This window comes from Miscanthus floridulus, chromosome 10 (assembly GCF_019320115.1).
Source record: "Miscanthus floridulus cultivar M001 chromosome 10, ASM1932011v1, whole genome shotgun sequence".
Lineage (NCBI taxonomy): Eukaryota > Viridiplantae > Streptophyta > Magnoliopsida > Poales > Poaceae > Miscanthus > Miscanthus floridulus.
In genome coordinates, this window is record NC_089589.1 from 107,884,592 (window position 1) to 107,912,434 (window position 27,843).

General features: G+C 44.5%; 1 protein-coding gene and 2 long non-coding RNA genes across 5 annotated transcripts; 2 read left to right on the plus strand and 1 right to left on the minus strand.

Annotated features, from left to right (window-relative positions):
• The first annotated feature begins 7,141 nt into the window (after positions 1-7,141).
• Positions 7,142-7,540, plus strand: LOC136489234 (3-ketoacyl-CoA synthase 6-like). The gene has a single exon (XM_066485930.1). The coding sequence runs from the start codon at positions 7,142-7,144 to the stop codon at positions 7,538-7,540; it is 399 nt and encodes a 132-aa protein (XP_066342027.1).
• A 9,783-nt stretch (positions 7,541-17,323) lies between these two features.
• Positions 17,324-18,898, plus strand: LOC136485491 (uncharacterized). Of its 2 annotated transcripts, XR_010766461.1 has the most exons (4): positions 17,324-17,722; positions 17,890-18,205; positions 18,337-18,676; positions 18,771-18,898. It is a non-coding gene; the product is annotated as an uncharacterized lncRNA (long non-coding RNA). The 2 variants fall into 2 exon arrangements; XR_010766460.1 differs by having other exon boundaries at positions 17,324-18,205.
• A 4,956-nt stretch (positions 18,899-23,854) lies between these two features.
• Positions 23,855-27,674, minus strand: LOC136485273 (uncharacterized). Of its 2 annotated transcripts, none has more exons than XR_010766385.1 (5): positions 27,353-27,674; positions 26,164-26,224; positions 25,671-25,723; positions 25,130-25,230; positions 23,855-24,132 (listed from the first exon to the last, which is right to left on the minus strand). It is a non-coding gene; the product is annotated as an uncharacterized lncRNA (long non-coding RNA). The 2 variants fall into 2 exon arrangements; XR_010766386.1 differs by having other exon boundaries at positions 23,855-24,135.
• Between the last annotated feature and the right edge of the window lie 169 nt (positions 27,675-27,843).

Genomic DNA, 27,843 nt, shown 5'->3' on the forward strand with positions numbered 1-27,843 from the left:
TACCGGACCTCCGAGGACTGCTCTGGAACTTGAGTAACTCTCCCTAACTTCCAACTAGCCTATAATATTTTTATATCTTGGAAATTAAGAGAGAAGAGCCCTTGTGATATGTTCCAAGTGTAGAGGGAACCTCTATTTATGGGTGGAAGCTTCCTCAGAACAATGGAGATATTCCTAGGAATATTCTGGTCCTCCTTCATTTGGCAAGCAGGAAGCTGCTCAGGTCGGTTTGACGCCACTTCGTACGCGTCGCGTAGTCTCCCACCGCCAGACTGTCGTGGGCCGCCTTGGGCCTCCCGTCTCTGTGCTTGGAGTCTTCCACCGTGCCGGAGTCCCAAAGTCGATGTCGTGCTCTGGCCAGGGTCATCTCCGTGCGTCAGCCAGCGCTGAAGTGCTGCCTACTGGGTGCCACGCGCCACCTGCTGATGGGCTGGCCTGGCTAAAGATGGCCATTCGGGCCGCCCGGCCCGGCCCTGCACGGGCCCGTGCCAGGCACGGCCCGGTAGGGCACGGCACGGCAGAGCACGATGGGCCGCCGGGCCGTGCCGCCCCAGTCCACCGTGCCTAGCCGACGGCCCAGGCACGGCCCGTCGGGCCACTTTCCGTGCCGGCCCGGCCCGAAAAGCACGGCCTTTTTAACAGGCCAGGCCGGCCCGAGGCTCGCATCAGCAGGGGAAGGAAGAGATGACAGAGGAGACGAGGTCCTCAGATCGGCCGCGTGCTCCAACGGCGGCGGCGGCAGCGGGTGGCCAGGAAGAGGAGAGAGAGAGATTGTGAGGCGGGGGAGGGGAGGCCGTCGGCGCGAGCTGCTCGAGTCACGGGAGGTAGCGGGCTGGCGGCGACCGCTGGATCTGGCGGCAGGAGCCAGGAGGAGGATGGATGAGGCCGGATCCGTGGAGGATGGATGAGGCCGCCCGCTCGACGCTGCTGCTGCTGCCGAGCTCGACGTCGCCACAACAGCGCTCAACACTGTGTCACTGCCGCCGTCGGGAGGCCGTGAGGGAGGGAGAGGCCGTCCGCGCCGCGTCGTGGAAGGAAGACGAGGCGTGCGGTTACGGGCTTGCGGCGCGGCGGAGGGGACTGCGCGGGGCGCCAACGGCGGGGAGGGGGAGGGGGAGGGGGAGGGGAAAGGAGTTAGGGTTCGGGGTGGGAGGAGCGACGGAGCGTGGGGCTCCGTGGGGGGAGCCACGGCCGCGCTGGCCGCTGGGCTTGCGGCGCGGCGGAGGGGATTGTGCGGGGCGCCAACGACGGGGAGGGGGAGGGGAAAGGAGTTAGGGTTCGGGGGTGGGAGGAGCGACGGAGCGTGGGGCTCCGCGGGGGAGAGCCGCGGCCGCGGCCGCGTTGGCCGCTGGGCTTGCGGTGCGGCGGAGGGGACTGCTCGGGGCGCCAACGGCGGGGAGGGGGAGGGGAAAGGAGTTAGAGTTCGGGGGTAGGAGGAGCAACGCCGTGGGGCTCCACGGGGGACGGGGGAGAGCCGCGACCGCGCTGGCCGCTGGGCGTGCAGGCGTGCGGCTTATGTATGAGGAGGGGGGAGGCGGGGTTGGTGGGCCGGCCGCGCTGGGGTGCGCTAGGCCGCGGGGAGAGGAGTGGAGTGAGGAGGGGGAGGGTGGGTGGCCGGACCGCTGCCGGGCCGGCTGACTCAGGCCGGGCGGGGCCGTGCCGGCCCACGTGCCTGAGCAGCGGCCCAGGTACGGCCTGCTGCGTCAGGCCGGGCCAGCCCGGGCCCGCATGTCACCGGGCCGTGCCCTGCTCGTGTCGGGCTAAAAAAATGGGCTTCGTGCCGTGCCGTCGTGCCTCGGGCTGCATGGGCAAGTATAGGCCTGGCCGAGTGTTGGGCTACTGGGGAGCAGGTGGGGCCCAACAGCATTGGACGGACACGACCATAGGAGTGGTGACTTTTCTGATTTTCTTTTATATATATAATATGTAAAATTAATATCTTTATATTTCGTGCTCTGAACAAGACAAAAGGTTTATCCATTTTGAACGTCTCGACCAGTTCTTCGTATTGGTGCTGTCCAAATATTTATTTGAGACTATTTTGCAGCATCTAATATTTTAATATATTTTCTTGTCTAATTTCCGCTGAGATGTATGTGTATTGATTAATGTCCTTTTAACGCGCATTCCGAGTATATTTTGCAAAACAAATTCGAGCCCAAAAACTCGTAGAACTTGTTAGATGAAAGACCTATTTTGCTCAGATATATTTTATTTACTATTATTTTAATATACTTTGGTGGCCAAAATATTTGAGTTAATAACCGCCAACAAGCTCCCCACACTTGCAAGCATAAAAGATATTCCATGTCATTCCTTATTCCTGTGGATTTTGCAGTATCTACCATGTCGCCTTGGGCGGTTAAAAAGTGGAACGGCTTTGACACCTAGTCATCACTATCCCACTATGAAGCATACTTAGAGTTTTTATAACTTTTGCAAATTAAAACATAGCTTATACCTCTCCTCAAATGGTACTCTCAAATCACTCAATAGTGTATATATTCTTACCAAGGCGTTGATGCTTTGCTTTTACATCCTACTTCTAATAAGCTTATGTGGAGCTCCAGGTTGGATAAGAGTAAGGCATACTTGCATTGCATGTATTGCTAAGTCAAACAATAGATCCATGGAGAAATATGTCATACTCTTAGATCAAGATATGCATGTGTGTGAAAATGTGGTGGTTATGATTACTCCTTAGTATGACATGATTCTTTCTCCATATTTATTTGAGAGCATGGTTATTTTCTCTCTCTTTTTTAACTATGGACCTTCACGTCTCCACAATTTTTTTAAACTATGGACCTTCATGTGTCCACATTTTTTTCTTTTCAATACTTTCTCATAGCCCATGCCTCATTTGTAAGAATTATGGAGAAATGTTTGAACACATGGAGTATTTATTTTGTGGAAATGGAAATGCATGTTTTGCTTACTTCCAGTGTACGTGATCTTGATCTTGGGAGCATGATAAATTTCTCAACACGGGTCAACAGAGTTTGACAAAGCTCAATACAAAGACAAGCAACATATGTGGAAGGTTTTCAACATGGTATTTTGGCCTTGGTAGGAATTTTGACCAATGAGGAGAAGTATTGCTATACATTTTGATGTTTTATTAAAACAGAAATCTCCAAGGGCGTTCGTAGAAAAGATAGGACTTCTTTAGTCTTTGCCATATCTCACTTCACAATAACTTAGTTGACATGTTTTCCTAATAAAGATGTATCCACAGGTAACAAGTATATTAACTAGGAATAAAGTTTATGCCGGCCAATCTTTATAAAGTCAAGTTCATAATTTAGCAAGATTTTATTTCACATTTTAAGTTTGATTGACATGTATGGCAATTTTAAACACAATCAAACTTATCAGAGCAAAACATGGGTGATGAAATGGAGTGCAAACCAGCGTATCCCCCAAGAGAAAACATAGTAGGGTCGGTTCCCCCACACTTGGATTTTTATGCTAAAAGCCAAGTGTGGACATCTGTAGCATCACCTCATAGTGTATTACAACACCCATGCACTTAGACATCATTCATCCTTCGTTCCTGTAATTGTTAGTGACCAAGAATACAGAAGGGAACTAGTCTAGCACCATATTTTTGTTTCTTGTGGGAGATTTTATTAGAATTGGAGGTCATAGCTTTATTCTTAAAAACAAGACTAAGTTAAAATGAGTTTATTATGCAAGGCAAATAATTCAATTCTTTTTGAATTTTTTTAAAGAAAAAACATTGATGATTTTTTTTAAAAAAATTGAGATTTGAGATTAAAAATGCATCTAAATTTAAATGTGTGATAACTGTCGATTTACCATCAGCAAGGACTCACCGTTTTAAGTCCTTTGAGCAGGACTTCTCTATTGAATTTAGCTTGAATTCACATTATCCATTCCTGGTGATGAGGATATGGATAGTTTTCCCTTCTTACTTCTGCCATGCCATCGTGATCTTCATGTGGTTTGACTTGGCAGGTGTGTGATTCATCTTTCTTTTGATCAAGGTTTCATTCAATGTTCACACTTTGATTTTCCTCCGTTATAAATTCATCTCAAGGACTTACCCTCATGAATTTGACAATTTCCTGTGGGGTTAGTCCATGCATACAACCAATGTCTGCACAAGCAGTTTTAGTTCAATAATCAAACTAGACTCTATGTACACTTTGATTAAGGTAGGCTATTTAACCTAAGCACCATGCTTAATTTAATAGCCTATGGAAGCATGTCGAGTTCTCCCAAACCAAAGCATACTAGAATAAAAAATGAAGCATGAAAGTAAACATGAGATTCACTCAAACGGAAGTGAGAGCTTTGAATGGTGAATTAGATAGAGAACCAAAGTTTTTTTTATATGCAAAGCAATGCAAGTGGGGTGGATGCATGCAATTAAACAAACATGCCATGGTTTTGAAAAGGGAAATCTAATTGAACGAGTAAAATGCATGAAAGTCTAGGCTTTAGCTTTTTCTCGTAGCATGGACCTTCTGTCGATATCATACGGACTGGCAAAGCCAACATATGAATCTAATGGTCCCGTTTAACATACGTCTACTATGAAGCTACACTAAGAGCATCAAATAGGTAGATAACAAAGAAATTGCCATCTACCTAGACTAGGCATGGTCCCCGAATATAGTTCAAAATCTAGGAGCCACCCGCAGAAAGCACTAGATATTTGATGAATCAAGCAAACATGCAGTGGTGAAAAGAAAATTTTGGGTTGGTTCTCTCATACCTTGATTGATTTCACATTACTCACAATTTATGATGGAATTGTGAGTATTTGTTCCATCACATGTTATGGTTTTGTTTTTTCTTGATGGCGACCTTATCTCCATCTGCATATGGTTAACCATATGTATACATATACCTTTATATGAGATGACAGGGGGGAGGTGTTGAATGTTCATAAATGATTGGGCACCCTAGGCTCGTGGTGATTCTTTCTTTTTGTTCTTGCGGAATTGTGCCGGAAGGTCGAAAAGCCGGTGTTGTCCTGTTTATTCCACACTCAACAGGACGAGGGTAATCCTACAAAAGCTAATGGTAAACTAGGTTAGTAGACATCATGGTCAATATCAAAATCTTTACATCAATTGCTTCCCTGATAACGACTCCAGAAAGCTTGTTGGTATTTGTTAACGCAAACAGAGAAATCCGTAAGCGCACGAATACCATTGTAGCTTTCACCTAGGAGTATTCCACGGTATCATATTTATTCATACGGAAGCAATGGTTAAAGAAGTTGATAGTTAACCATCACATATCTAGTAACTAGTATACCGACTGACTAATGTGGGGGTAAGTGCAAATATGATTGATGGATAAATGACACACACAGGAGAACTCCATGGTAAGATATAACAGTAGTCATGTCATGTTGGGAGGACAACGGGTGAGTTCAAGCTCCTATATACTTCTCTATTACTTACGGTTCCATTCTAGAGCATATCAGAGGGATAACTAAGCAAAGGTCTGACATAGCGATCACACCATAATACTTCAGGACATCAGAACACTAGCCATGGACAGGGATGAGAAGGGGGCTAGGTATCTCCGACTACAGTCCTACAAACACCAAGCCAAACGTGGTGGAATACATCGACCGTTACGACTATCACCACCTAGGGCTACCACAGCTATCCTGGGGTTGGGTGCCATCTCAGGTAACCTATAGACTAGACACCACGTCTAGCTTATAGATTACTACTCTAGTCATGATCTATAACTAGAGCACTCGATGCGAGTGGAGATCCCATGTTAAGGTGTAGAACAATTATATTTACCACACTTAGCTAAACACTAAGGCATGATTAGATCACCAAGATAAACATTCAAGTAATTAGAGAAGATAAATATATTGAATCTTGAGTCTTACAAAGGTATGATAAAAAATATACTAGACCTCTGAGGACAACTCTAGAACTTAAGCAACTCACGTAACTCCCAACTAAGCCTATACTACTTTTACATCTTGGAAATGGAGGACCAACTAGCCTATACTACTTTTACATCTTAGAAATGGAGGAGAGCCCTTGTGATGTGTTCCAAGTGTAGAGAGGTCCTCTATTTCTAGGTGAAAGCTTCCTTGGAAGAATGGAGATATTCCCAGGAATATTCCTGGATCCCTCCTTCATTTGGCAAGTAGGAACCTGCTCACGTAGGTTTGATGCCACTTCGTATGCCTCGCGTAGACTGTCGTGGGCTGCCTTGGGCCTCCCTTCTCTACACTTGGATGTACGCGCGGGAGCGCTTGGAGTCTTCGACCATCTCGGTCTCCCAGAGTACCAAAGTCGATGTTGTGCTCTTCTGGCCAGGGTCATCTCCGGGGAAAAAAATTCTAGAGGCTTTTATCTATGTGCCATTAAAAAAGTTTGTAATTATGCATAAGTCATTAAAAAAGTTGACCTCCCATGAGTGCCATCGTTCTAAACTTCTTTGCTCTCCAAGCCATTCCATCCGCTTTTCTATCTAACGATGTCAAACAGACAAGTGAAATGACCATTTTACCCTACAGTGGGGTCCGTTTGTCAGCCACCCAAACTTCCCTCTTTCTCTTCTCTTTCCTATGTACATGAAGGGTCGAGGGAGCTCTGCGCTGCGGTCTGGTTCTTCACCCTCATTGCCGTCCCGAGTGCTTGAGGTGGTGCGGCCGTAGGCTCGAACACCAGCTTGACGAGATCGTAGACGGTGGGGTTGGCTCCCAGCTTGGCGTGGCGGCGAGCCTCAGTGGTGCAGGAGGCCAAGGCCAAGGTCGACGGAGACATGGAGACGCCAACGCCTAGAGCGATGAGCCCCGGCTCATGTCCCTTCAACTGGCGATCCTAGAGCGATGAGCTCGAATACAAGAAGGCATCGCACTTCTGCCCATGCTGCTAACCCTAGCGACATCACGTCGCTGCCAACGCCATTGTTGAAGCGTATGTTAACTGCTTCACGCTGCCTTGCACCGACACGGCCACTGCCGAGCATCGCATCGTGCCCGACTATGCTGCCGCTACCGGCCTGGATGGCCCTCCACAGGCGCAGCTACCAGCTATGCTCGAGGCTACCATCGTCTTGCACGTGTCCCGGTAGAGCTCGCCATAGCCACCATCTCACGCGCCTGGTGGAGATCACCCGCGCATCACGGATGCCACCTCCCCGCGCCCTCCTCCACTGTGGCTCCTCGATGCAGCTCAAGCGGCTGAAGCCCCTGTACCTGATGCTCCGGCCGCGCGCGGTGTACCTAGTGGACTTCGCGTGCTTCCGCACCAAACCCAACTGCCGTGTCCCGTTCGCGACGTTCTTGGACCACTCCCGCGTGGGGCCGGGCTTCGACGAGCACAGTGTCCGGTTCATGACATGGCTGCTGGAGCAGTCCGGGCTCGGTGAGGAGACTTGCCTGCCGTACGTGCAGCACTACATCCCATTGTCCCGTGACCTAGAGTCGTCCCGCGTCGAGGCCGAGGTCGTCATCTTCTCCGCCATCGACGACCTGATCACCAAGACCGCCCCCCGCGAGCGCGCTCATGGGGGAGCTCCGCCCTAGCCGCCACGGGTTCGCATGGAGGGTAGCTCTGTCCTGCTCGCCCATGGGCGCAGGCGCATGCGAGCTCTGCCTGGCCACCATGGGCGCGCGTGCAGAGGAGCTCCGCCCGGGCACCGCGAGAGCGAGCACGGGCGAGCAAGCTCCGCCTCGGTGCGGGCGCGGGCGAGCGAGCTCCACCCTGGCATCGGCACGGTGCAAGGCTGGCGTGCGGCGAGGAGGAAGGTGGAGCCGGGTCGCTGACAGTTTGGCCCCACTAGACAGAGAGAGAAAGAAGCAAGAGGATAGGACACGAGAATGGTATTTTGGAGGTTTACACTAACCAGACCCATATGTAAGAGCTAACAAACGGTAAAAAACAAACAGAACACAGACGGAATGGCTTGGAGAGCAAAGAAGTTCAGAACGATGGCACTCATGGGAGCTCAACTTTTTTAATGACTTGTGCGTAATTGCAAACTTTTTTAATGGCACACAAGTAAAAGCCTCAAAATTCTTTGCATACTGTATCCACCGCTACGCGATGCATACATGGTGTGGATGCTCGACACTTGTGGTACTTCAATTATCCAATGCTAGCCAAGGAGTGGTCCTTTGCAAAAAAAAAAAAAAAAAAATAGGCTCGGCCCAGCTAAGCTCGTTCAGGCGGCCACGCCCATCCGCCTAAGCTCACATGCACCATAAATGTCAACAGGTGTCAGCTATCATACATATATATATACAAGGCGCAAACGTAGATACGACCCTTGTTTAGTTTTACCCTAACTTTCAAAAAGTTGCTACAGTATCTGTCACATCGAATGTTTGCGGCTCGTGCATAGAGCATTAAATGTAGACGAAAAGAAAAACTAATTGCACAGTTTGGTGGGAAATTGCGAGACGAACGTTTTGAGCCTAATTAGTCCATGTTTAAATACTATTTGCCAAATAAAAACGAACGTGGTATAGTAGCCCCAAAATCCAAATTACTCCAACTAAACAAGGGCTTTCCATAGAATTTTTTTCCCATCTCGGTGCGTGAGCCAGCGCTGGAGTGCTGCCTCCTGGGTGCCACGCGCCACCTGCTGATGGGCTGGCCTGGCCGAGTGTTGGGCTAGCCGGTGGGGCCCAGCAGCATTGGACGGACACGACCATAGGAGTAGTATGTCCGAAGTACTTGCTCTTGTGACTTTCCCGATTTTCTTTTATATATAATATGTGAAATTAATATCTTTATATTTCGTGCTCTGAATAGGACAAAAGTTTTATCCATTTTGATTGTCTCGGCAAGTTCTTCATATTGGTGCAGTCCAAATATTTATTTGAGACTATTTTGCAGCATCCAATATTTTAATATATTTTCTTGTCTAATTTCCGCCGAGATGTATGTGTACTGTTTAATGTTCTTTTAACGCGCATTCTGAGTATATCCCGCAAAACAAATTCGAGCACCAAAACTAGTGGAACATGTTAGATAAAAGACCTATCTTGCTCAGATATATTTTATTTACTATCATTTTGGCCAGTGTGGCGCAGAAATAGCCCGTCACGCTTTTGATGGGGAAATCTGTGGTGGGAGGCCGCCATTGTGGTGAACCTAGCATTAGTAATCAACCAAACATCTACCAAACATTGCTGTGGCAAACCTAATGTTAGGCATGGCAGGTTATGGCCAGCAACCAGACACCCCCTTAATTTCCACATCTGGGCTTGAAAGAAAATGTTTCAGTATTTACTATATAGTTCTAACAGAGAAATAATCTAATATAACACGTGTTATGTAAATACTATAGCTTTTAATTTTGACTACAATTTTCTTTATCACCTATTTTTCAAAATCATATTTTAATAGTGGTCACTTCTTGAAGTACTATTGTAGAGTTTTATAAGGATGTCAAAATCTAATTGATTAGTTTATTCACAAATACATGTGGAACTCCACAAAGAGAAAAATAAAACTATAGCTTGCTGGCCTGTGGCCTCCCAACACTGCTTTGATGCTACTTTTCTTGCCTTTGTTGGTACGATGACGCCTCATGGACCACACCAAACTGCTAGAATATATCCCCTGCCACTAAAACTTTTGACTGACTAGGTAACATGCCCGTGCGTTGCTACGAGACAACTAAATCTTTTATACTAAAAACATATGGATCGCACGATAAGATAACAATACTGTTAAATTAAATACCGATGTTAAAGTGACATTTAATTCAAAAAGCAAAGTTCGTGAAATTAACACAGTCACGAAGAGCGCGGCGTCGCAGGCTCACAAACTCTACTGTATAAACTTTTTCGTGATATAGCTAAGATAATATTTTATATCGGCAGAAAGAATTCTCCGATATCCATTTCTTTCATACACCAATAAATCCATGAATAAGTTCCGTTGCATCTCCATATAATCATGTATACACAGGTTCGAGTATATATGTAAATATTAGTGACTGTCACATGGATAATACTACGTGTCTTAAAAAAATCTCTCATAAAATTTTAAAACAAAGTATGTTATACTCGCCGTATAAATATGTGTGGCTTTAGGACTATTTTACACAGACATATATTGTAGAATAAGGTATCCACTTGAGTGTATGTTCCAAGATGTTGAATTAGGTGTTGTAATTCTTAATTTCGACATATTTTTTATGTCAAGGCAACCAATGATGACACTTTTCTTAGTGGTGCATAATTTTATGGTGCACCTCTTGACTATCTAAGTAAGGACAAGTTAGCACTGCAAAGGCTCAGAAAAGCTACTGAGAAGGCCAAGGTTGAGTTTTTCTCCACTATGCATACTAAAACCTATGTCCCCGTTTAATGTCCATTATGCATACTAAAACATTACCATGATCAAATATAAGTTTATGTCTCTTGTAAGCAATCTCACAGAGGGACTCTCATCCTTTATGTGATCTGCCTCAAGGATATTGGCAGGACGATAGACCCATGTTGGAATGTCGCACCAAAAAGTGTCCACGTTTTGTCCATGATTTATTTTCCATGAATACATGCGGGTACTAGATAACACTAACTACACCAAATAAAAGATTAGAGAGAATTTGCATTGCCTCTAGAAGGATTTATTTATTAAGTTCTTTGGACTCTACAGGTAGTTTTGAAATATCTGTTTGCATGTCTTATCTCATATCCTAATTCAAAATTTTGTAGTTTAATTAGAATATTTAGGTGATTGTATATATATAATATTCAATACAAGAATAATCTATGCATGATCTTCTTGAAAGATTTCTGCAGTATAAAGACATCTTCGTTTTTCATGCATGCCCGTGCTAACGCTACGGTAAAAACAAAAGGACAATATATCAATAAAAAATAAAAACAAAACTCATGCTCAAAGTCAAAGAGATAAATTATAGATGCTTGAATTTTGTGATCCACTATCTACCGGTGTGCCTATAAAATAGACTGAATAAACAATTAAACATATATAGAAAAACTAAATTAATGAAAGGATCATTGCAAGACATCAATCATCTCATAGCTTCGGATAATATCGCAAAGCTACAAAAAACTGTAACCGTACCCTCACCTCAAACATTGTCCAGATAAATGGATTACAATGAAAGAAATGGATATCGGAGATTTCGTCCTACCAATACAAAACACTATCTTAGCCGCATCACGGAAAGGTCTATAAAGTAGAGTTTGTGAGCCTATGACGCCGCGCACTCCGTGACTGTGTTAAATTCATAAACTTAGTTTTTTTATTAAATGTCACTTTAACGTTTGTATTTAATTTTTATAGTATTGTTATCTTATCGTGCGATCCGTGTGTTTTTAGTATAAATTATTAATTATCCCGTAGCAACATACGGGCACACTACCTAGTCAGTGCCAAAAAGCAAAGTTCATTTCATGAGAGCAGGAGTAAGTCTAGACAGACAACCACATACATCTAAATTAGTACGATGTCTGTTGGATATACATATGTTTGTTGGTTTCTTGTGGAGCAATTTTTGCATAAATGTATAGCCATGAATCTGGCTAAAGCTTGAGAAGATAGTGATTGCAGTACATAAACCGGATGACCAACCATGATAAATGTTCCAAAAAATGCGGGATATACAGTGTGCCCGTGCGTTGTTACGGGACAACTAAATTTTTATATTAAAAATACATAGATCGCACAATAAGATAATAATACTATGAAATTAAATACCCATATTAAAATGATATCAATCCAAAAAGCAAAGTTCGTAAAATTAACACGGTCACGAAGAGCACAGCGTTGCAAGCTCACCGACTCTACTATATAGACCTTTCCAAATTTTTGTTGACTCAGATAATTGATAAATAAGCAATGCCCCGCCACATTTTTATTGACTATTCACTGTGTTTTTTTAAGAAAACATGTGATGGAGAGACATTGTTGATTTTTAACTTTTTTTTACATCATCGCTAATCCAATTGAAGAGAGAGGACCATAATTTTTTTAAGAAAACAATGTCTATGAATTGTCACATTCTCAGAAAACTGAACTGGTTGTCATCTTTCTATTTTTGCCAGTAAAATTATCTGAGCTTTATATGTATAATCTAAAAACTGAACTGCTTGTCATCTTTCTATTTTTGCCAGTAAAATTATCTGAGCTTCATATTTATAACCTGAACTCAACATGGCCATGCCAAGATATAAAAAGTTACCTTAGTTATAATATCATTATATTAAGCTCAATAACATGGCAGTTGATTGTGCTCTGCATCAAGTATTAGTGGATCAATGTCAACCATTGACTCATCCTCTAGAGTTTACAAATGTAAGCCGTGGCAATAAATTGCAACAATTCAGGGCAAGTTCAGTGAGACATCCCACTTTTTCAAGGTTTAACTTCAGTGAGAAATCATCATTCCTTTTCTTGCCTACCTACATCAGATTGTTCAAAAATAAATAAAGATCAATCCACATACATTTTGCAGTGCAGAGATAACTTTATGACCTGGCTTGGTGTTGCTGTTACGGGAACACCAATTCAGCGAGCGAGGTCTAGAGGTGCAAAGGCCTGATGCCAAACATCTAAATACCATCCAGTGTAATAAAAAAAATAGCAAGCAAAAATTTAGTGGCCATAAAAAAAGTTGACAAGAAAAAAGTATCTAATATATTTTACTAGTAAAGTATCTAACATTGGTACACCAAGCTCATGAATTGAGACTATCAGTAAATAAATAAGGCTCGAGCTACTTGAAACGAGATTGGTACAGACAAAGGGCTAACTATGCTAAAAAAACAATGACATCCAATGTGCAGGCACACAATATCGAAAAAATAGATGATTAACTATATAATAAGAACGTCTGCAGCATCATGAACTATGGTTGTGTAACATCACGAACGGCGAGCGATGGAGGACGGGCGACGTCAATCGGTCTATATATGCGAAGACGACGGCTCGAATGCACGACTCAGGTGGCGTCGAGGTAGCGGCGTGGTAGCCGAGGACGACGGCTCGGGTGCATGGCATGGACAAACGGCAAGGACTACGACGCGGACGTCGTGGAGGCGGCGGTGTTTCCAGGTGCACGATGCGGGCGAACGGCGAGGATGACGGCGCGACGTCGTGGAGGTGACAGTGTACGTGGCGCATGGGGAGGATGACGGCGCGGGCGCACAGACCAGACGATGGAGCATGTCGTGGAGGGGAGATCGCACGGGGAAGGGAGATCGCACGGGGAGGTGATCTTGCGTTGACATTGCGGCGATCGATGATGTAGCCACATGTGCATCCACTGGTAGGCAGACGGTGGATGATCCACTGTTGTTGCTTCTCCACTACACGACGAGGAAGAAGTAGGGGCGGCTCGATCGTGCAGGGGCTTGAGGAATGGGGCGCGCGACGATCGTCTCCGTGCAGCAACTAGTGACGCGCTTGAGTCCTAGCAAGAAGACGCGTTCGATCGTGCAACGACGAGCGACGATGGTGTTCCGTGTTTGTAGCGCATGCAAATCAGGGTCAAGAATTTCATATTTGTGGCACGAGGGCGGTATGATCGAGCGTGAGACGTGGGTGATCGCTTTCCTTGTTTGAAGCAATTAGGGTCAAGACTTTCTATGTTTGTAGCGCATGCAAATCAGGGTCAAGACTTTTCGTATTTGTAGCGCATACAAATCCCGGTCAAGACTTTCCGTGTTTTCTTCGCACCAAAGGACGCAGCATGCGGGAGATGTCGTGGAATCGCAGGTGTGGGCAGGCGGACGAACCAAAACAAATGTCGCACAAAAAAATATCCACACTTTATTTTTTTAGTTGTAGGAGATGAGTGGTCGAAGATCCTTCGGCAGAGGACCCAACCCAATGAATGGAATATAAAAACTATGTAATATAAATGGGGAATAATAATGGTATTCAATGTCCCATCACTGTTACAGGGCGCCGCATTTATAGGAGATACGGAACGTTACCCATCTTGGACCACACCAAACTGCTAGGATATATATAAACTCCCTATTTTGATATTTATAACAGATATACGAAACGTTACCTGATAAGAGCATCTCTTGTGTAAACTCCGTATTTTGATATTTATAACAGATACAATACTACCTCGTAAAGTACATAACTCCGGTACTCCTTAGGCATATCGCTGGTACATGTAGGGGCACAAATGGTCATTGTCGCTTCCGGATTCAAGCACTCCTAGCCAAGTTAAGGTGCAATGCTAGCAGCCAGGACAAAGATACAGCGGAAGCAAACAGCTGTGGTGTTAGGATGTGTGTTCTGGCGTCTAACACAGAAGAGGCAGACACAAGAGAATATGCGGGTTCAATTCCTGCTGGATGCCCGCATATTGAACTGGATATACCCTATCTATATGGATGGTGTGGCATTTTCTCCTTGCTTGTAACAGCCAGCCGATACACGACACCTTCGCTGGTGTCATTAACGACAAGTTAATGGTGTTTCCTTATTAATGGTGGATAAGACGCTTACATTGTTTTCACCGAGAAGAGCCAAGCTACTATACAAATGTTTGTGTGTATATATACCACATATACTTAGAGCACGTATCATCACCATAGGCTACGACGTTCTTCTTCTTCTCCGGAGGTTGTCATTTATTTATTTGCTAGTTATTGCTTTCAAAAAATTTCCTTTTAACATTTCAGTAGACTGTTTGCTGCTCGGTTGGTTTGTAGTGCATTCGATTAAGACATCTGCTTAGTATGAAAGTATGATATCATTAGTTCGAAACGACATGTTATGTTTCTATTGATTATATCAATGTTGCTCGATTATTGATTCTTATTGGTGTTATAACAGTTACAAAAGGGAGAAAAGCTAAGGATAGCACGTGATCATGGCTGCCCCTGCCCCTGCCCCTGCCCCTAGAGAACTATGGGAAGAAATGGTTGGCCTGCCGTGTACTATGCAAAATGTTCTCTGGCTGCATAATCAAAGGCCAGATATTCCAAATGTAAGAGTATATCCATGGAACTACCCCTCATCACCAATCCCACCAGGAGGGGCAAAACTTGTTGTCTACTACAAGCACGATGAAAACGATCAAGATACCATTTGTTGGCCGGCTCCGCAAATTATGTATGCCAATAATGCCCTGGCTCCGGCTCCGGCTCCGGCTCCGACTATTGGCTAGGTTGCCATATAAAGTCTACCTTTATACTTTTTTATGCCTTCATATATGAAAGGCAAGCATCAATTGAATAATGAGAGCGAGTGTCACATCTGAACTTGCTTTCATGGTTGATTTCATATATGTACGTGTTTGTGATGAATCTATTGAGTAGTGTCCTACTCAATATATGTAATAATAAACAATGAGATGTCTGTTGATGAATAATGTATGGTTAATCTACTGAATAGTCCTTTTAGGCGCAATTATGTCATGAGAAATTGGCGAGCGATACTTGACACACTTGTGGATGGTTCCCAATATTGGCATCAAGCATTCCCATCATGGACTAATGCTGCCGCAACTTTTGATTCAATTCTCCTAGTGATGGACATCATTTCTAAGACATGAGTCATAAAAAATGAACGAAATTCATATAATATATATGAAGCACTAGTTAGACTATCTCCAATGAAGAGAACCTAAACACGAGACCCATTCTCTGGTTTGAGTCACGCACAGTAAAAGGTTACCCACCCAAAACTTTGTCTTCTCCAACAACGGACGCAAAAGCACAGCCCCCGATTTGGCAGCCTCCATGGACCCATCTCGCCCGAGCTCCGCGGCCATGGCCACTCCTGGTTCGAGCACGTCGATCTCCACACACACCTCCATACTCCTCCCTGTTGCCTGATCTGGCACCGCAAGGACGTGCCGCGGCCGCCAGACTACTCGTCGGCTTCGATCCGCAGCTGTAGCCCCATGTTCCCGACCTCGCTGGAGCTCCCAAACGCCATGGCTGAGCCACTCACCTTCACTGCCCTGATCTCCCTCCTTGTTGCCTCCCCTCCGTCGAGACCCGCATCGGCGAGTTCGCCATGGACTGCGGCACCGCTTCCACCGCTCTCCGTTGAAAGCCGGCCGCCGGAGAGCCGTTTCCGGCGAGCGCCAGACGGCTGCTACCGGCTCTGCGCCTCTGCTCCTGCCACGCCCTAGCCCCGCGCCTCCTATGGGCCCACCATGTCGACGGCGCCAGAGATTTGGGTTGCGACGGAGAGGGGACGCTTCTTTGGGTTGCCTCTCTGCTCGTACGCAAAATGGGCGCTTCCTTTGCCTACTCGGTTGGAGGGCGTTTTTCTCCCGTGCATGACGCATTTTGGGGTTGGGTAGCCTTATGCCAACGCGGTTGGAGACAGTCTTACAACCATTACTTATGGGTGTTAGCGGGAGGGAGGAACAAGAAACACAGGTGCAATTTGTTGTAGACCCGGTGCCAAGCAAGCACCTGTTGCCTATCTGAGCACCCGGTGCAAACATAAAAAGCTGCAGTGTGTCAGCACCTTGCCCAATGCGAAGGAGAAGCGAGGTGGGGAAAGTTCTGGTGACACCTTTTTTTATTTATCCTAGGAACAAGTGCTAGACGTTTCACACGTTGGAGATATTTTTTGCAATTTTGCTAGTAAAGCGTCCTTTGACCCTTGATCCTATGTAGAAACATGCTTACTTTGTATAAGAACGCTATTGAGGTGTGGGCCCACAGCAAGAGAAAAGAATACTACATTTCCAATTACAGTTGCAAAGTCTGAGGGGAGTAGACAAGATTGGTAGAGAGAATTATATTTTTTATTTAATTTGATGGGAGCTGGTTCCATTTATAGGAGCTGGTTCTTTGTGCGCAATGTATGGGACCGGGTCCTCCAACAGGGGCAAATGAGCACACTGCTGTTCCTTCGCTCTGCTATCCTATGCGCATGCGCATGCCCTGCATCAGCATCCCGATCTTCCCTGTCTGGTGACATGTGGCATGTGTAACCATCCTATGACCTATCTAACCTCTTGGTGGCAAGTGGGAACTAGACTCGCATGTTCAACTTGAACAACTCAAGTTATCAAAAAAGAAAAACTTGAACAACTCAAGAAAAAGCACATCGCAAAAAAAAAAAAAAATGAAGCTCATCTCGTCTAGCCGCCGCGTGAGTCGTCATCACTCATGTACAAGTCGTCAAGGTAATAATAATGAGATGGTACATTACTAGTGCCGTAGAGTGGATTAGTAACGACTAATCTCTACAACTAAAAAGACCCGTGTGTTATCGTCTTCGCACTCCTAATCGCCCCCTCTCCGTAATTAACCACGCTCCTAATCGGCCCCCCTCGTAATTACCCCACCCCACTCGTCGAGCACCTGGCTTGAGAGAACCGCCACCAGCGCACGATGACGAACCGCCGCCCCTGCTCCCTTGCCCCTGCAATTGCCGGCTGCTGCTCACCCAGCCTCGGCGCGCGGCATCTCCGCAACGGAGGCGGATCGGCGTCACTGCGTCGTCGCTGTGGCCGTCGACCTCGCCCCTGCCCCTCCTTCCCTCCCACCTGGACAACTGCTGCTCAGATCGACGTGATGCGCTTCGCCCGATCCATGGGCGCTGCACGTAAGCCACCTCGCCCTTGCCCGCCAACACCGCCGCCTCGCTGCTGCCTGCATCCCGCCGCCGACAGCGCCGCTACCCCGCTTCCAGGTCCAAGTCGGCCATCTCCCGGTCCAAGTTCTTGGGCAGCTCGAACCGCTGCCGCGCAGGGCACGCGGTGGACGACCAGCGCGGCCCCCGCGTCGACGGTAAGCCGCCACCACTGGACACTAGAGAACCGATCTCTCCCCTCCTTCAAGGTTCACGATTGCAGCAACTGAGGAGCGAGTGGCCTTTTATTTTGTTGTTTGCTTTCTCCTCGTCCTTTCTCTTCTCCTGAATCAACACTACGACCGCGACACGACTCCGCGAACAGGACCACGGAGAAGCGAGCGGCGGCAGCTAACCTCGCACCTAAGGTTGGGGCGGCGCAGCCGGCAGCGAGCAGCCGAGGCGACTAGCAGGGGAGCGGCACAGGCAGCCGGCACTCCGGTCTCCGGCAACGGCAGGGCAGAGGCACTGCACGCAGGCAGCAGGTCGGCTCCGACAGGCCACGGGCAGGCGGCAGCACCGCCAGCCAACCTGACAGCCCCAAGCCCCAGCAGGCCAACCACCAGCCGACTGCAGCCCGCAGCAAGAGCCAGGCAGAGACAGGCAAAAGGCAGTAACGCAGCAGGCCTGCAACCTAGCAGGTAATGCTGTAGCCTGTAACTGTAAGCATTTTTTACTGTTTAAACATTATAATTGCTCAAATATTTGATAATAAATGCATTTGTTACACTATGTGATGGCTAATGACCAAAACACAAATTCACTGATGCAGAGTGAAGAGCAGCACAAAGCAAGTATGTGAGGAGAGGTCTGAATCATGTTCAGGTGCTGACAATTTCCCTTAATTTCTTATCAAAGCATGTCAAAGCCTGCATATCCTGGTTTCGAACGATAACATTGAGGTCCAACTAGTTTGGATGGGGTGGTCGGGTGCACATCATTCCTCTCGGCGATGCAAAGTGGGGCAGCTTCGAGCAGAGGGCCAACTGATGATGTCTGGGAGGTCTCCCCAAAGGCAGATGGTGTTGGCTTTGGTGTTCCCGTGGTCAATCCGATCCTCACCCGTCAGTGACCATATCCAGAGAGATGCAACTCATCCCTAAAGGCCTAAGGTAAATATCTTTATCTGCAATTAGTCAGATTGAACCATTCATAGTCTTTCCTGATTCTAAACTAGCTAACAGGCCTGTTTATTTATGATTGTAGAGAGTTCTGGCTAGCTGTGTTTGGCTGGCAGGAAAGTTGGAGGATACTCCAGGAAAGCAAAGTGTTGTATATTTGTCTTCCGCACAATGGAACGTAAAATGGACATTGTGTCGTAAGCAAGACTTCAATTATTACATCAAGAAATCATTTTAAATCCAAATTTTGATGCCTACGTGGCAACATAGTGATAAAAAGGGTTCAACATGTACAACTTATTACAGAACCATAAAATAGACATTGTATCATAAGCAAGACTTCAATTATTACATCAAGAATCGTTCTAAATCCAAATTTCGATGCCTCCGTTTCCTCACCTTCTACCGCATCCCTCCCTTCCACAGTCGAACTATCACCAATCTCTTGTACGTCCCTTCCTCGGTAGGAAATCAAGGTGACTACCGGATCCCTCCCTTCCACTGTCGTTGCTGGAGCGGTCCGGGCTTGGGGAGGAGACATGCTTGCCGTACGTGCAACACTACATCCCATTGCCGCATGATCTCGAGTCCTCCCGTGCCGAGGCCGAGCTCGTCATCTTCTCCGCCATCGACGACCTGCTCGCCAATACCGGCCGCCACGAGCACGCTCAGGGGGAGCTCCGCCCTAGCCGCCACGGGTGCACGTGGAGGGCAGCTCCGCCCCGGCCGCCCGTGGGCGCCGGTGTAGGCGAGCTCTGCCCGGCCGCCACGGGCGCGCATGCGGAGGAGCTCCGCCCGGCCGCCGCAAGCGCGAGCGCGGGCGAGCGAGCTCCGCCACGGTGCGTGCGCGGGCGCGGGCGAGCGAGCTCCACCCCGGCATCGGCGCGGCGCGAGGCTGGCGCGTGGCGAGGAGGAAGGTGGAGCCGGGTCGCTGACAGTTTGGCCCCACTAGAGAGAGAGAAAGAAGCAAGAGGATAGGACAAGAAAAGGGTATTTTGGACGTTTACACTAACCGGGCCCATATGTAAGGGTTGTCAAACGGTAACAAACAAACAAAACACAGACGAAATGGCTTGGAGAGCAAAGAAGTTCAGAACGATGACACTTATGGGAGCTCAACTTTTTTAATGGCTTGTGCATAATTGCAAACTTTTTTAATGGCACACAGGTAAAAGCCTCAAAATTCTATGAATACTGTATTCACCGCTACGTGATGCGTACATGGTGCGGATACTTTGACACCTATCGGACTTCAATGATCCAACGCTAGCCGAGGAGTGGTCCTCTACTAAAAATAGACTCGACCCCAGCCAAGCTCGTTCACGCGGGCAGATCTATGCGCCGCATGCTCGCATGCACCACAAAGGCCAACGGGTGTCAGCTATCCATACATATATGCACGGGTGTCAGCTATCCATACATATATGCAAGGTGCAAATGTGGATACAGTTCCATAGAATTTTTTTCCCATCTCCGTGCGTGAGCCAGCGCCGGAGTGCTGCCTCTTGGGTAGGGATGAAAACGGTCGGAAACGGTATTACAATATAGAAACCGAAAGCAGTCGGTTCGGGATATTTCTATATTTTAGCAATTAAAGAGTACAAAAAATGGTTGAAAATAGTTGCGAAACCAATTGAAAATGACAAATTTTTATGTTTGGCAAAATTCGGAAATGATATCATAATATAGAAAATGGTATCATAATATAGAAAATGAAAGCGGTCGGTTCGAAATATTTCCATACCATTTTCATTTTGCTCAGATATATTTTATTTACTATCATTTTGGCCGGTGTGGCGCAGAAATAGCCCGTCACGCTTTTGATGGGGAAATCTGTGGTGGGAGGCCGCCATTGCTGTGGTGAACCTAGCATTGGTAATCAACCAAACACCTACCAACATTGTTGTGGCAAACCTAATGTTAGGCATGGCAGGTTATGGCCAGCAACCAGACACCCCCTTAATTTCTACATCTGGACTTGAAAGAAAATGTTTCAGTATTTACTATATAGTTCTAACAGAGAAATAATCTAATATAACACATGTTATGTAAATACTATAGCTTTTAATTTTGACTACAATTTTGTTTATCATCTATTTTTCAAAATCATATTTTAATAGTGGTCACTTCTTGAAGTACTATTGTAGAGTTTTATAAGGATGTCAAAATCTAATTGATTAGTTTATTCACAGATACATGTGGAACTCCACAAAGGCTACGTCAATTAGAGTAAGAGAAAAATAAAACTATAATATCCCCTGCCACTAAAACTTTTGACTGTTTTGTAGACCCATTTACCACTAATACATGTAGAGTTTTATAGCTTGCTGTCCTGTGGCGTCCCAAGACTGCTTTGATGCTACTTTTCTTGCCATTGGTGGTACGATGACGCCTCATGGGCTACACCAAACTGCTAGGATATATACCCTGCCACTAAAACTTTTGACTGATGAGTGGTCGAAGATCCTTCGGCAGAGGACCCAAACCAATGAACGGAATATAGGGCTTGTTTGGCTGGCGCTGCTGGTGCTGATTTGTATGGCTGATTTTTTTTAGAGAGAAAAATATTGTATCATGGCTTATAAGCCAGCGAATAAGCTAGCTGATAAGACCAGCCGAACACTCAGATAAAAAACTATGTAATATAACTGGGGAATAATAATGGTATTCAATGTCCCATCACTGTTACCGGGCGCCGCATTTATAGGAGATACGAAACGTTACCCATCTTGGACCACACCAAACTGCTAAGATATATATAAACTCCCAATTTTCATATTTATAAGAGATACGAAACGTTACCTGATAAGAGCATCTCTTGTGTAAACTCCCTATTTTGATATTTATAAGAGATACAATACTACCTCGTATAGTACATAACTCCGGTACTCCTTAGGCATATTGCTGGTTGTAGGGGCACAAATGGTCATTGTCGCTACCGGATTCAAGCACTCCTAGCCAAGTTAAGGTGCAATGCTAGCAACCAGGACAAAGATACAGCGGAAACAAACAGCTGTGGTGTTTGGATGTGTGTTCTGGCGTCTAACACAGAAGAGGCAGACACAAGAGAATATGCGGGTTCAATTCCTGCTGGATGCCCGCATATGGAACTGGCTATACCCTCTCTATATGGATGGTGTGGCATTTTCTCCTTCTTGTAACAGCCAGCCGATACACGACACGTTCGCTGGTGTCATTAACGACAAGTTAATGGTGTTTCCTTATTAATGGTGGATAAGACGCTTACATTGTTTTCACCGAGAAGAACCAAGCTACTATACAAATGTTTGTGTGTATATATACAACATATACTTAGAGCACGTATCATCACCATAGGCTACGACGTTCTTCTTCTTCTCCGGAGGTTGTCATGTATTTATTTGCTAGTTATTGCTTTCAAAAAATTTCCTTTTAACATTTCAGTAGACTGTTTGCTGCTCGGTTGGTTTGTAGTGCATTCGATTAAGACATCTGCTTAGTATGAAAGTATGATATCATTAGTTCGAAATGACATGTTATGTTTCTATTGATTATATCAATGTTGCTCGATTATTGATTCTTATTGGTGTTATAACAGTTACAAAAGGGAGAAAAACTAAGGATAGTACGTGATCATGGCTGCCCCTGCCCCTGCCCCTAGAGAAGTATGGGAAACATGATTGGTCAGGAGATTACTATGGATAATATTGACATGATGCTTGATGAAAGGCCAGATATAAATAATTCAATTGTATAGATGGATATACAATTGAATCATTTATATCTGGCCTTTCATCAGGATGGAAACGTCTTGTTGTCCTCTACAAGGTCGACGAAAACCATAAAAGTACCATTGTTTGGCCGGCTCCGTATGTTATGTATGGAAATAATGCTCCGGCTCCGGCTCCAACTATTGGCTAGGTTGCCTAGCAAAGGCTACCTTTTTACTTTTTTATGCCTTGATATATGAAAGGCAAGCATCAAGTGAATAATGTGAGCGAGTGTGACATTTGAAGTTCCTTTTGTGGTTGATTTCATATATGTATGTGCATGTGATGAATCTGATGAGTAGTGCCCTACTCAATATATCTAATAATAAACAATGAGATGTCTTGTGTTGAGTAACGTTTGTCTGGTGAAGTATTTATATATAGTCATTTTAGGCACAATTGTGTCATGAGAAATCGGCGAGCAATACTTGACACACATGTGTGGATATATATGGTTCCCAGTACTGGCATGTAGCATCCCGGTCATGGATTAATGCGACCACAACTTTTGATCCAATCCTCCTATTCTTGGACATCCATTCTAGGACATGATTAATAAAAATGAACGTGACGCATATAATATATATGAAGCACTAGTTATAACCATTATTTATGGGTGTCGCTGCTTGGTGCCTACATACATGCCCTCCACTTCTAATAAGGAGCATTAGTCAAGCATATATACTAGACATCTCCAAGAATTATTTGGAACCACTCGTACACTACTAACTTCTAACCCTTGCGCAATATGAAAAAACGTTGCATAGGCCCAATTTGGTTGCAAAAGGTAGATGTTGCAACTAAATCGTGTTCGTTGCCAATGGTTGCAAAAAGGCACGTTGCAATAAGGTATTACAACCGTTGTTAGTTTGGCGTTGCAGCTGTTGGGGTTTCTTGCAACCATTGTTGTCCGTTGCTAAGCATGGCAATAGGACGTTGTCGCAACATTCACGGTCGTGGCAATATAAGCACTTGCCACGCCCGTCTTCGTAGTAATAGGTGGTACATGCAACGATCGATAGTGTAGCAATAGAGACATTTGCCACAAACACAACATCATTGCAATAGTCTGTATTGCCACGCTAGAATTTTGTTGCCTAAGGTGTTATTGCCACAAGACCGTCATGTCGTAGCAATTACACCATTTACCACGCAATTTTATTCATTACCAGAGATAATGTTGCCACGCAATTTTATTCATTGCCAGAGATAGTGTCGCCATGCAAAATATTTCCTTGCAATAGGTTTTCTCCCCACCAATATGTTCCGTTGCAATCTATTGTTATCACAACAAAATATTTTAAGTTGTAAATACCATTTTTAGCATCGATGGATTATGGTGGCAATTGATAAAATAACAACTTAACACAATCGTTGCATTAAGGTTTTATTGCAATAGGAATTTTTGTCACAACTTATATAGCATTTGATACATGGCTTACAAAAGAATTAGAACATATTAGAATCAAATCCACACCCATACTAATTCAAATCAATCATTCATTAAATAGGCAACTGGTTGAAATAGAATATTCAAACAAACATAATTAATTGTCACTACTACTCTCCGAACTTCTATAGAGTCTTCAACTAATAATGACAAGAAAAGTAATATTGATTGTTCATTGGTCCTGCTTGTTTGCCATGTAGAATTTCTTGATGCCCTGAGTCTGTGTGCTTTGATCAAATTGTATCTTCCTACTAAGATAAAAGCATCAAGTTTAGCTCATTCTATCATCCAGCTCAATGAAAGCATCAACATATTACCATATGTATCAGCGTCTTGGTAAAATAGGAGAGATGAAATAAACAAAGCAACAACAACAAAGCCTTAAACAAGTTGGGGTAGACTAGAGTTGAAACCCAGTAGAAGCAATCAAGGTTCAGGCACGTGAATAGTTGTTTTCCAAGCACTCCTATCTAAGGCTAATTAAGTCTTTGGATATATTCCATCCTTTCAAGTCTCCTTTTATTGCCTCTACCCAAGTCAATATAAACAAAGCAACATACAAGGAAAAATTGTCTTATTTAAATTAAATCTAACCCCGACCACTTTGTAGTGGTCATGTCACATGAATTAACTTACTAAGCATGACCATGAATAAATGGCAAACAGAATGGTAAGTATGGAATGACCTTATAGTTTATTAATTACTAATAAGCTCAACTAATATAGTGTCCTTGTGTCTTTATTTACATGTTATACGTGAGTATGGAATGACCAGTAGTGAGGCTGTGGTGTCTGTAGGAACTATAAAACAATAAAATTTAATGGAAATAAGGATATCATTATTAGGTTCCTGTAGAGCAGCATTGTTAGGTACATAATTTCTGAAATTAGCAATTTAAGTTCAATGAGCCTGTTCTCCATTGCATTTGCAAGTTCTTGTGAAATGGAAGCAAATTTTTCTGAATCATTCTTAAAAATATCAAGTTTGTCTACTTATCCTGTAGTAAAAAGCGATAATAAACACTCAGGAAAAAGAAAGGGGAAATTACATGGTGTCTGTTACTTCCAAAATAAAAAGAAAGGTTGAGAAAAAACACAGGATTTATAGGATGACTAGACCTCTAACTTGCCTCTACATCAGCTTACCTTTCATATGAGCAGCAGTTGATTTTGCATGCTACATTGGACCTATAGTTAGCTTGCACACGCAGGAAAACCATGGTGAATGCAAATTGATGAGGTTACCTTGCCAAAATTGTACTAATTTGTAAAAAGATTCCACAGAGTTCTCCTTGGTTTATTTACATCAGTGGAACCTCTAAATAGCTTCACTCTCATTTCTTCTACTGCAAAAGCAACCACACACATCAGGTTAAACATGTATATATCTTGGAAAACAAAAACAAATTTATATCCATATATCCAATCTGTTGCTTTCTTGTTTCCATGGAATGTAGATGATTGTTCTGGGGCTGCGGGTAAGTTTATCATTGTCAATCTCTACTATCTCCATTGAAATATCCAATCTCAAGATTACTTAGAGCATAGTGAAATAATGTAATGCATCTCCATTGATTTTTTTTTGACGTTATGCCACAAGCACCCATTAAATATCTATGATCGCTTCCATTTAGTGGTTTGGTACACAAGTTACAGAAAATTCAAATAACCATTTGTCACACTTATCCTCCATTAGCTACTAGGAATCACACTATTAAAGTTTTGTTGATATACGCTAGATAGTAATCAAGAGGCAAGAAAAGACTAATTTTGCAAGACTCTTTACCATCCAGTCATGAACTTCTTTGAATCCCAACTACGAACGACCTTATGGAAACCCTGCATTTCAAGGGGAAAAAAAGGGGATGAAAAAAATCAACATGAGCTGTTCTAGCTTGAACCCAGAACATGCTTTTTATAGTTTCAGCAAGGCAAGTATCAGATAGGAAAAGCAAAATTGCTAGAGTAGGAGCAAGAAAAATTGTATTTCAGTTGTTAAGTAAATATCATTCCGAACTGCAGCTCAGTATCCTAAGAACTCTAGGCAGTATCCTAAGCCCTATGTATAATGTTCTTCAGCTACTGTGAAGCAGCACAAAATAAAAAAAAGGTTTCAGAGAATCTAGTTATTTGTTGGTTATTGATGGTAGGGCTACTACCAGTTCTGTTAACGTAGCAGTCCATATGAATTATTGGCATTAACATCTCACATTGTCACGACGAAGAAAGATTAAAGTTAAAGATCAGATAGCAGCAGTTTAGGATTTGGTTATGTTTACCTTCAGCATTGACACCAGATGAAAATCTTATCTGAGGCCTGAGTTGCAGGAAGCAGAATGCCTGAAATACAAAAGGCACGGCAAGGTTATTTCTGGTCAGATTTTGTTAGAAGGCACAACTGTTTTTCAGAACTTTTTTCTGGACATGCAATACTCATGATAGAGAATATCAGAACAGAGAACAGACGCAGCACATGATCGCAAGCCAAACATTTCATTAGCTAGCTCTGAAGGTAAGAGTTGTAGGAAACTGAACTCTGCCTTGTCTTCAGCTCCGCGACAGATAGTTTCAGGAGTTCAGTTTTCTCCAACCCAAACTATCTCGTTATGCCTAGGCACGCTTTTATAGTAACACACACTAAAAGCGTCTCTACATAGTCATGTAAAGATGCTTTTTAACACGATTTTATGAATGTGTCAACATAACACGATATTAGACACGTTTTTAGTGTTAAAAGGCATCTAAAGACACTTTTTATGATGGTATTGTAAGCGTCTCAAAGTGACACGGTGGTAGACACGCTTTTAATCGTCACTAGCTTCTAGACACGTTACAAAGCGTATCATAGAACGCTCCATAGACAATTAAAGATGTTTTTTGATACAATACTAAAGTCGTCTCAAAATAACACGAAGTTAGACACGCTTTAAACCGTTAGTATAATTTATACACGTTGCAAAGCGTATCAATAATCGTACATAGTCACGTAAACATGCTTCTTGATACTATATTGAAAACATCTCAAAGTGAAACAAAATTAAATGTGCCTTCACAAAAAAATTTGCCTGCATTCTTTTCTCAACAGCAGTACTACTTTTGGTTGTCTTTGCAATAGTTCTAATAAATACTGCAGGTCTGCAGCAAGTTTGCAATAGTTCTAACAAAAACCACTGTAAAACATTCACATAAATATTTCTTATCTTTTTCCAATGGACTTCGCTAAACCAAAATATTTGAACCAGAGGGATGTATGGCAACAAAGATTAGTAGTTGATGAACTATGACTCCTTCAGCCTATCTCAGGTTTGCAATAGTTCTAACAAAAACCACTGTAAAACATTCACATAAATATTTCTTATCTTTTTCCAATGGACTTCACTAGACCAAAATATTTGAATCTGAGGGATGTACGGCAACAAAGATTACTAGATGAACTATGACTCCTTCAGCCTATCTTACATAATGTACCTGCAGGTTCTTGTACTATTTCATAATGTGCCTCGTCCGCTGGCCACTGAAGACGGCGTCGGGGGTGGGGACGCTGATCCCACGCCTTGTCTCCTCGAATCTGGCTCAGCACTATGTCGACGGTGGGCCAGGTATGCGGGGGCTGCGCCTCCCTACTCTGCGCTGCGACGACGGGGGCTGCGCCTCCAGCTCAGCGCTGGGGACGATTGTGACCCAGGACGGGTGGCGAAGGTGATGGGCATGCCGCGCGGGATGGGTAGCGGCCTAGGAACAATGGTGGCGTTGTGCGGGTCTGCGGGAGCCGGGAGGAAGTCGGGCGTGCGGCGGCGCTAGGGTTTGGAGAGGGGTGGGTGCTTTTATTTGGGCCATCTTTTGGCGCTTGACGGGCCCGTGTGTTGTTGTATTGGGCCATTATTTTGGCGCCCGAGTCTGGCCGCTGAATTCTTGAGTTCATGTTTGAATTTTCTGTGAGTTCCATGGACAACCGACAG

What these genes read in the sequence shown, in the direction of transcription:
- LOC136489234 (XM_066485930.1), top strand. Translation starts at nt 7,142, where the DNA reads ATGCCACCTCCCCGCGCCCTCCTCCACTGTGGCTCCTCGATGCAGCTC.